Genomic DNA, 11,179 nt, shown 5'->3' with positions numbered 1-11,179 from the left:
GCATTAAGGCCCAACCATATGACCTAATTGTACCTTAATTATCCCTTAAAAGGGCCTACCTTCGAATACGATATTCTGAGGTACTGTGGGTTAGGACTTCAACATAGGAATTCTGGTAGGACACAATTCAACCCTTATCAGAAGGCATATAGAAAATGTTCAGCAAAGCTAAACTGAAGGTATTTAACGTCATATCCAATATTTGTAAGAGAAAAGTTGAGGGAATTTCAAATGATGATAGTTCTGGAGTGAAGATATACCCAGATCTTTAGAACCAGTTACATACAGAAATGAAGAAACTAGAATTTACACAAGCTTAACAATGATAAAATGAAGCAGTCACTGGCTATACAATGCATCAATGTTTATAAACGTTTGTAGTAACAAAAAATAGTAAGTTATTAATTACCTAAAAAGGTATTTCTTGAGGTAAATGACAACTGTAGTAATACACATTAATTAATCTGGCTGAAACCAGAAGAGGTAATGGTGAAGCTCAAAAACACCTCTAAAGGAAAAAAATATATAAATTTTTAAAATATATTTTTATATTTATATATATATATATAAAAATATATATATTTTTTATATATATATATATAAAAGTTCATTATTACCAAGTAAGGGTGAGGGCTTTTCTAGTGTTAATCTTTAGAATATGAATATTTTCAACATTATTTTATGAGTAATATAGACTAATAGTATTAGGAAAAAGTAGAAACACTTTAAAGACTATGGAATAAGTCTAGTAGTTTCTCAGTGAACACCCAGTTAGAATAGGCTAGTGGCCATTTGACCCTTTATTGCTCTGTTCTCACCCAAATACATAAGAACTAGGAATCCATAAGCATCTGAAGTATACACAGAAAATAAATCAGGAAATAAGGGTACTAAATAGAATCCAAGACTCAAATTGTTCTATCCTTTTAAGATACTTTAATTTTGCAGTTATTAATTAAAAAACACAGTTGTTTTCAGCATTTCCTAGCTACAGGAGTGCATAGGAAATTCCATTCTAAATAAAGAAGTAATTAATGAAATAACAACACACCTTAACATTTTACATTGATAGGTTACAGTTTACAAGGTGCTTTCACATACATTATTTCATTTGATTCTTCAACAAGCAGAAAAAACAGTAGGAAAGAAAAATGATTTTTTTAGGTTTACAATGAGTATTTTCAGGCCAATGGGCACTCACCACAGGAACATATCAGAACAAGACAGCAATGCCCACAAGCCACAATATCATTTTGGTAGGTTGACAGTTTGATATCAATTGGATAATTAGCATCAGTGAAGGAGGAAGGAATCAGAACAGACACGAGGTTCTCATGATATTCAAAGAACTGTAAGAACACTGCAAGAATTAAGGAGAAGAAAGATGCCCTAGAATATCGGCTTACTGAGACTTACTTCAAAGCATGTTATCCCCTCAGAATGTCAAAAATCATCAAACATGGGGAAGTTAGAAGGGACCTTAGAAACTGCCTAATGGAACGCGTCCATTTCACAGATAAGAGAACTGAGGCCAAGATCACTGCTGACAGTGACAGACAAGGCTCGACACTCAGATGCCTTGACTTTCAGTCTATGGCTCCTTTCCTGACAATGTCATCTCCTTACTATGTCTTCTGTTTCAAATAATGTAATCTGAGATTAAATACTGATTCATTCCACTTATTTCTTATTCAAGTTTATATCTTATTTTTGGCTAAATTGTGGCTGAAACTGGGAGTTTTATATAATTCTAAGATATTCTAATTCAGTGTATTTGAGTGGTTGGGAACAGACTCCCTTGATGGATTGGGACAAAGCTTGCTGATATCTTTCAAATGGAAGTTCAATGGAATGGCTAAATAGCCCTCAAAACCAATGCATGCCTACGGGTCATCCACCCAGGCAGATTTTATAGCAAATTTGTGCCAGGTAACAGTAATTCAATGATTTTCTTTTTGTTTTTTTAAGAATTCATAGAAATCTTTTTAATTACTGAAAACTAAAAATGTAATAATCAAATCGTCACCCCATGATTTACTAAAATTATGTAATAATTTTACAATAATATACAACATAGGTACCATAGCATTTATAGCATACATATTGAATACATGATCAGCATGTTCTTGGGTCTAAATGAAATACAAAAAACCTAAATTATTTTATACAAATGATGTTTTAGATTTATTAACATGATATTTATTACATAAAATCTGCTACAGCAAAGTATTTCCTATTTTCCTTGCACATTTTAAATATACGTGGACCAACAAATCAGCATCAGCTTTAAGTGACATGACCATGCAGAAGCACTCGACAGCCAAAGACGTACAGACTGATGCAGAGAGCATCTCAGACACATTTCTTCAGCATCTTCAAAGGGTTTACAAAGGTGTGGTACACAGGAAAAGAAGTAGAATCGGTGACCTACCTGCCCCGATAATGAAGCAGAGTGTTTATATACATTAAGATCAATTTGATTAAACACAACCCATCTTATATGCATGTAAATTGATCATAAAAATGAACACAGTTTATTTTCAACTATTTTGGTGTGTTGTTTTAAGATAGGTCACTGACACACAGAGATAAAACCAGACAGGAAATTTAAAAGCAAAGAAAAAAAAATATTAAAAAATTGAGTTAAGCCATGGATTCTCAACAAACAGTGAACGAAATGGGCAAAAATGCTTGAAATTTCCACATGATAGCAATGTTATTAAGTCAGCTGGCAAAAAAATATTTATATAAAAAACCAAATACTAAAATTGTATTTGCATGATCATAATTCCATTTACTGAAAGAAGCTAGAAATTATGACATATCTAAAAATACCACACCTCAAAATTAAAATACAATTGTGGCAGTTTTGTCCCCTTTCCTCACTGCCGAGGCACAGGACGAAAGCTGAAGTTGCAGCAGCGCCTCTATCTCAGGCTGACACATACAGTACACCAGCATAATCACCTGGCAACAAATTTTGTTCTTAACTGTGACAAAGCAAAGCAAAGCAAAACAAACAAAATACCTCTAAACAAAAGTGCCTCTGTATCATTTACAAGAATCCAGCCATTTGTTTGGCTTAGATGAGTATTTGTTCACATCAATGTTCTTTTTAGTTCATTTCTCTTCCTTTAAAAAGTTTACAATGGGGACTTTTTGAGAAACTTAAAAATTTGTCACTTTCATTAGTCATGTTCTATTAAAATACTGTCTAAAATCCTTATGGAAAGTTAAAGTTTATAAATCTTAGAACTCTTCTCTTGATACCTACATAAGTGCTGGTACCAAGTGAGAGAATCTGGATGATTATGATCCATGTTATTAGTTTTTCCTGCAAATGAGACTGTCACACTGCACAGGTTGGTCACGTATTTACTCAAGGGGAGGATGACAGAAAAGGCAGTGAAGTGACACAGAGCTTCTGATCTGTATGAATCCAAACTGCTGGGTCTAGCTACTCTGCATTAGTGAGTTCTAGGAAAGTTAATGTTTTATTTGTGTAAATATCCTTGGTGAAAAGACATTCTATCTTTAAAAACTGTCCAGCATTTTGGCAAAAACTGAGTATGAGCTATTCAAAGTAAAAATAATTATTAGAAAGCATATCCTCAAGCAACTGACCAACACAAATATTGGTTAAGAGTTACTAAAAGCAACATTTATCCTTCCCTTCCAAAGTCACATAGCCATAACACTGCCCATTTGAAACACCAAGAAAATAAAATGAGCACTATTTGCAGAAAAATTAATGGAAATGAAACAGGACGGAATGGATGTGGAAGAAGAGAAGAATGACGAACCAAAGGGAAGCAGGAGAGTGTCTAGTTCTGTATTATGGCACAGACAATGCTTGCTTAGCGGTGCCTTGTTACAGAGGTGGATGCAGAGTGCACACACGGATGACGGGAATAGAGACCTCACTCAGTCGCTGGAATGAAGGAACTCGGTAACTGCTTTGACAAGGAGGGTCTCGGCTCTACCTTATCTCTTAACAGAGTGCAAAGACTGAGTGTGAGCTCCGTTGTCATCTTGTTGCTCTAAAATTCACAAAATTCTTTCCCACATTTTTCTGTTATAGAGACACGGATATCTTCTTCTTCATAGTCATCAAAGTTGCTGGTATCTCCAGAGCCTCTGAACTTTGGTATGAATGGAGCTTCAACCTATAATTGAGAAACAGAGAAAACAAGAGTGATACTATGATTTATTATAAGAAATACATATATATATTTGGTCTTAGTGTCAGTTCTTGGCACAAGCTCCTAAAGCCTTTGGATCTCCTGAGTTGAGCATGGCAAAGGTGTCTTTTTTATGTTAATGAGGTATCTTTGGGAAAGCCTATAGGTAACTTAAGTAGGGTGGCTGGTTGCCAGGGTACCCAACACTGTGATTAGAAGGTTGGAACTTTCAGTTTACTACCTGACCTGGGGAAGGAGTACATCAAGGTTGTATATTGTCACCCTATTTATTTAACTTATATGCAGAGTACATCATGCAAAATGCCATGCTGGATGAAGCACAAGCTAGAATCAAGATTGCTGGGAGAAATATCAACAACCTCAGATATGCAGATGACACAACCGTTATGGCAGAAAGTGAAGAGGAACTAAAGAGCCTCTTGATGAAGATGAAAGAGGAGAGTGAAAAAGCTGGCTTAAAACTCAACATTCAGAAAACTAAGATCATGGTATCTGGTCCCATCACTTCATGGCAAGTAGATGGGGGAAACAATGGAAACAGTGACAGACTTTATTTTATTGGGCTCCAAAATCACTGTGGATGGTGACTGCAACCATGAAATTAAAAGACGCTTGCTCCTTGGAAGAAAAGCTATGACAAACCTGGATAGCGTATGAAAAAGCAGACATTACTTTGATGACATAGGTCCACCTAGTCAAAGCTATGGTTTTTCCAGTAGTCATGTATTGATGTGAGAGCTGGACCATAAAGAAGGCTGAGTGCTGAAGAATTGATTCTTTCAAACTGGGGTGCTGGAGAAGGCTCTTGAGAGTCCCTTGGACAGCAAGGAAATCAAACCAGTTAATCCTAGAGGAAATCAGTCCTGAATATTCATTGGAAGGACTGATGCTGAAGCTGAAGCTCCAATACTTTGGCCACCTGATGCAAAGAGCCAACTCATTGGAAAAGACCTTGATGATGGGAAAAACTGAAGGCAGGAGGTGAAGGGGATGACAGATGATGAGATGGGTGGATGGCTTTACCAACTCAATGGACAGGAATTTGAGCAAACTCCGGGAGATAGTGAAGGACAGGGAAGCCTGGCGTGTTGCAGCCCTTGGGGTCGTAAAGAGTTGGTTGGACAGGACTGAGTGACCAAAACCACAACCTGATCTGAGGGAAGAGGGACTGGAGATTGAGTTCAATTAGACTCTCCTGGTGGCTCAGTGGTAAACAATTTGTCTGCCAATACATGAGACACAGGAGATACCAGTTCAATCCCTGGGTTGAAAGGATCCAGTGGAGGAGGAAATGGCAACCCATTCCAGTGTTCTTGCCTGGGAAATCCCATGGACAGAGGAGTCTGGAGGACTGTAGTCCTTGGGGTAGCAAAGAGTCAGACATGACTGAGCAACTGAACACTCACACCAAAGGGCAGTAATTGAGTCAATCATGCCTATATAATGAGGTCTTCATGAAACCCCAAAAGGAAAGAGTTTGGATTTTGGAGAGCTTCTGGGGTGGTGAACCAGTGGGGACTTGGGGAGAATGGCATTCCTGGACAGAGCATGAAACTAGGATCCCCTTTCTACACACCTTGTCCTAGGCCTCTCTCCCATCTGGCTATTATTGAGTTACACCGTTTATAATAAACTGGTCACCCAGTAAACAACTTTTCTCAGTTCTGTGAGCCAGTTTAGCAAATTAATTGAACCCCAAGGTTTTGGGGGAATCTTGATCTATAGCTTGTTAGTTAGAAGCACAAACTGGACTTGCAGTTGGTATCTCCAGACAGGAAGTGTCAGAAGTGAGTTAGTTGCTTGGTTGCATGGAAAAACAGGAAAAAGAAAGGCCTGAGAATTTCTAAACACTAAGGAAAATAAATTCTTATTATTACTAATGCAGTGGCAATCTTTAAATGCCTTTAAGTCCCTAAATGATAAGAACATTAAAAGAAGAAACTAACTATAGGTTTGCTGTTAATCTTAACATTTTCATTCAAAATATGGTACAGGCCAACAAACTTGAGATTTCTAGGATAATTCACTGCTGCCATCAAAATGCTGGTACTTAAGGTTACAGAGGATGAGATGGTTGGATGGCATCACTGACTTGATGGATGTGAGTTTGAGCAAGCTCTGGGAGTTGGTGATGGACAGGGAGGCCTGGCATATTGTGGTTCATGGGGTCACAAAGAGTTGGACACAACTGAGCAACTGAACCGAATTGAAAGTTACAGAACTCTAGTTTTCCTTTATCAGTTTCTTATTTCTGAAGTCTATTTTTCTATCCTCCTTTCCTTAATTCCTTCCTGTTTATTTATTTTTTTTTATTCCCAAGATTATTTTGTTTCAAATATCTGGCTATCAAACTTTCTGGGAAATTTGAACAAAAAGTCTTTTAGAATTACAAAAGTGTTAAATTCTGAACATTTTTCTCTTTGGATCCTAAAAATAAAATGTCTTTCCATTATTTAAAATAAGTCTTTATAAAGATTATGTTGTGCATTAAATATGTCTGAGGAAAAGATTTTAAAAGCTGAAAAAATAACATCACAGTTTACACAGCATCTATAATGTTTATAAATAATTATATGCATGTGGTTTCATTTCTTTCTCAAAATAACATCATGAGAGAGGCAGGGCAGGTAGCCTTATTCCCATTTTACAGATTATAAAACAGAAAGTTGATCAAGTTCATATGACTAGTAAGTAGCTAAAGTAGGTTTCAAATTCATAAGTCTTCACTTTTAGTCCAGAGCTGTTTCTAATATTTATACCAGTGATTTTCAATGAGTTTTGATTAATATGCCTTTACATCTTTTACCTGATTTGCCTCTTGAGAAATTTGTATGCAGGTCAGGAAGCAACAGTTAGAACTGGACATGGAACAACAGACTGGTTCCAAATAGGAAAAGGAGTATGTCAAGGCTGTATATTGTCACCCTGCTTATTTAACTTATATGCAGAGTACATCATGAGAAACGCTGGACTGGAAGAAGCACAAGCTGGAATCAAGATTGCCGGGAGAAATATCAATAACCTCAGATATGCAGATGACACCACCCTTATGGCAGAAAGTGAAGAGGAACTCAAAAGCCTCTTGATGAAAGTGAAAGAGGAGAGTGAAAAAGTTGGCTTAAAGCTCAACATTCAGAAAATGAAGATCATGGCATCTGGTCCCACCACTTCATGGGAAATAGATGGGGAAACAGTGGAAACAGTGTCAGACTTTATTTTTTGGGGCTCCAAAATCACTGTGGACGGTGACTGCAGCCATGAAATTAAAAGATGCTTACTCCTTGGAAGGGAAGTTATGACCAACCTAGATAGCATATTGAAAAGCAGAGACATTACTTTGCCAACAAAGGTTCGTCTAGTCAAGGCTATGGTTTTTCCTGTGGTCATGTGAGAGTTGGACTGTGAAGAAGGCTGAGTGCCGAAGAATTGATGCTTTTGGACTGTGGTGTTGGAGAAGACTCTTGAGAGCCCCTTGGACTGCAAGGAGATCCAGCCCGTCCATTCTGAAGGAGATCAGCCCTGGGATTTCTTTGGAAGGAATGATGCTAAAGCTTAAACTCCAGTACTTTGGCCACCTCATGCGAAGAGTTGACTCATTGGAAAAGACTCTGATGCTGGGAGGGATTGGGGGCAGGAGGAGAAGGGGACGACAGAGGATGAGATGGCTGGATGGCATCACTGACTCGATGGACGTGAGTCTGGGTGAACTCCGGGAGTTGGTGATGGACAGGGAGGCCTGGTGTGCTGCGATTCATGGGGTCACAAAGAGTCGGGCACAACTGAGCGACTGAACTGAACTGAACATCTTTGAGTATATATCACCAATAAATATACAGTTTTTTATTTATAAATAATTTACACACATGGCTAAATTATTACAAGATACACACAAACAAGACATCTAAAAAAATAAGGTAAAAAATAAGTAGGAATGGGAAGTCTAACTGGTTGCCTTGTGTGCCCTGTGTGGGGGCCTGCAGGTCTGCACCACACAGAAGAATGAGCTAAGCAGACAGTCGCTTCATGTCTAGCCAGGCAGTAATTTAGGATCACACCTACTGAGACAATCATCTCTAGAAAATGACTGTACAGTGTGAGCTGTCCAGGCCATTTTCTTCCATTTCTGTCTTTCTGCCAGATGACTTTGACTATTTGTTGTTCATGAGCACTTGGTCAAAGTCTACAGACTATGAAAACTATTCAAATTTACTATTATTTTTGTACTTATCTACATACTTATCACTGACATGATACTAAAACAAATGGCTATTTTAAAGTACTGAATTATTTCTATTTGTAAATTATTCAGAGATTCCCAAGTTCATTTCTGTTAATCATAAAGATTTACTATTAATCAATTTGCCCAATACAATAACCAGTTATACTGTGCTACTTCTCAGCAGATAGGCTGTTTAACCTAGATTCATCATTTGGATGAGCAGTAGCAGTTCTACCCCTTTTAAGAGTAATTGTTTAAAATACACGGTATGTATAGAATAGTAAATATTGGCTAAGTAACAGAAATGTTTATTTCTAAATATAAGTTTTAAAATAGTCAAAATACATCATAAATTTTTAGAATATTAATAAGGACAAACCTCAAGGAAATTTAATTAATTCATCTAAATATAGCATTAATAATACTATAACATAAAGATAATATAGCGATAATTACAAAGGTATATAAATGATTTTATAGGAAAATATAAAATTCTAAAATTAACTCAATAAGAGGCAAAATTTGAAGAGGCCAATATCCACAGAATTAATTTGTTTTCATTTCCAAGGTATAAATATAATTCCTATCTTTCTTAAATTTCCCAAAGGAAGATGGAAAATTTCCAACTTAATTTTATGAATCTATATAATTTCAACTCCAGAAAAACAAAAACTATAGGTTGATAAAATTTAAGACTACGGAAGTAAAAATCCTAAACAAAGCTTTAGCAAATTAATTTCAGGCAGATATTAAGATAATCATACCCTATGATTAAAGGATATTCATTTCAGGAATGTTAGGATATCTCACCAATATAACTCTTTATACTAACATGTCAAAGAAGATAAAATACAATATACTGGCACTCAAGGATATTTCCTTAACCTGATCAAGAATACTTATCCAAGACAAACGGCTAATATCATATCTGGTGGTAAAGCATAAAAAGCATTCCCATTCAAAAGAGAACAAGATAAGACTGTTCAACAGGCCCACTATTTTGAAATATTGTTCTAGACATTCTAGCATATAACAAAATGGAAATAAAAGATATTAAAAAGAAGACAAATGACACCTCTACCCACTGTGATGATCTTCCAGTAAAATCTAAGGAAATCAATAACAGAATTTACTTAGTAAGGTGGCCAATCATAATAAACATAGAAATGTTTTCTCCCCCATACTCTTAATGGGAAAGAAACATACTCACAGTAACAACCAAAATATAAATTTAAGGAAAAACTTTGAGAAAGAAATTGGACTTGTATGAAGTAAGAGGTTTCTAAAACCTTACCAAATAACAGAAAATGTTTGAATAACTGCACAAATATAACATGTTCATTATGAAGAATTTTTAAGATTTTGGTTTTCTTCTAATTAATACACGTAATCCCAATTAAGATCCCCCAGTACAAAATAAATCTTTGGGAAGACCAACAAAACAAAGGAATTACTGCTTATTGGGTACAGAGTTTCAGTTCTGCAGGAGGAAGTTCTGGAGATGGATGGCGGTGATGGTGGCACAATAGTATGAATGTACTTAATGTCCCTGAACAGAACACTTACATTTGGTTAGCATATTGAATTTTATGTTATGTGTACTTTACTACAATAAAACTGGAGAAAACTGAAATATGTATTTTTCATAAATATTTATAAAAATTCCACATATTAAATATATAAGTATCTTGAAAATTGAAAAAAACCACATTATAAACCTACATAAAATGATGTGGTGGTTCCCTGATGGCTCAATGAGTAAAGCATCTTCCTGCAATGCAAGAGCTGCAGGAGACTCAGGTTTGATCCCTGGGTAGGGAAGATCCCCTGGAGGCTGGAATGGCAATCCACTCCAGTGTGCCTAAAAAGTCCCATGGACAGAGGAGCTTAGCAGGCTACATAGTTCACGGGGTTGCAAAGAGTTGGACATGACTATGTATGCATGCACAGTCTGAAGTTGAGGGGAAAGTGAAGGCCTGAAGGATGCAGATTTACTATTGAAGGTGGTTACTAAAGTCATGGGAATGGACTGTAGTGAGGAAAAGTACAGAAATAAAAGGAAGAAATATGCCAACTGTTGACAGTGGTACTGTCTGAATGATGGGATTATGATGATTTAAAATCTATTTACTTAACAAATTACCTCATGACAACTGTATGAAACACACCTCAACCAGCAAGAAAAATAGAGCCAATCTATTTACTTTTTCTCTCCAGACTACCTTCTTTTGCATTCTCTACTTTAACCTAAATGTTGAGGATGAGAAATCTGATGCTTTAAAGTAGTTAAGTAATTTCCTTGAGCTCTCACTCCTAATGGTTGGCTGATTTGGGATTCAAATCAATGTCTACATAACCCCAGAGTTCACGCTCACACTTTACTGCCTTCTGAGGCAGTCTGAAAAGGCAAAATGATAGGATACTGAAAGAGGAATGCCCCAGGTCGGTAGGTGCCCAATATGCTACTGGAGATCAGTGGAGAAATAACTCCAGAAAGACTGAAGGGATGGAGCCAAAGCAAAAACAATACCCAGTTGTGGATGTGACTGGTGATAGAAGCAAGGTCCGATGCTGTAAAGAATAATGTTGCATAGGAACCCGGAATGTTAGGTCCATGAATCAAGGCAAATTGGAAGTGGTCAAACAGGAGATGGCAAGAGTGAATGTCACATTCTAGGAATCAGCAAACTAAAATGGACTGCAATGGGTGAATTTAACTCAGATGATCATTATATCTACTACTGCAGGAATCCCTTAG

At 36.6% G+C, this 11,179-nt stretch overlaps 1 protein-coding gene across 10 annotated transcripts in view; it reads right to left on the bottom strand.

The window, feature by feature from the left end:
* Window positions 1-916: 916 nt before the first annotated feature.
* PRKACB (protein kinase cAMP-activated catalytic subunit beta) overlaps window positions 917-11,179 on the bottom strand; it is a 151,493-nt gene continuing 141,230 nt past the window's right edge. For all 10 annotated transcript variants that reach the window (XM_086390780.1, XM_086390787.1, XM_086390788.1 and 7 more), the window contains one exon: window positions 917-4,166. In XM_086390780.1, coding sequence (XP_086246906.1) covers window positions 4,041-4,166 — 126 coding nt within the window. In that variant the 3' untranslated portion in view covers window positions 917-4,040. The remainder of the gene's footprint in view (window positions 4,167-11,179) is intronic.

This window comes from Bos grunniens, chromosome 3 (genome assembly GCF_055505025.1).
Source record: "Bos grunniens cultivar Pamir isolate PY7600 chromosome 3, Bosgru_T2T1.0, whole genome shotgun sequence".
Lineage (NCBI taxonomy): Eukaryota > Metazoa > Chordata > Mammalia > Artiodactyla > Bovidae > Bos > Bos grunniens.
The sequence above is the reverse complement of the archived record's forward strand: the minus strand, read 5'-3'. Positions and strand labels throughout refer to the sequence as shown.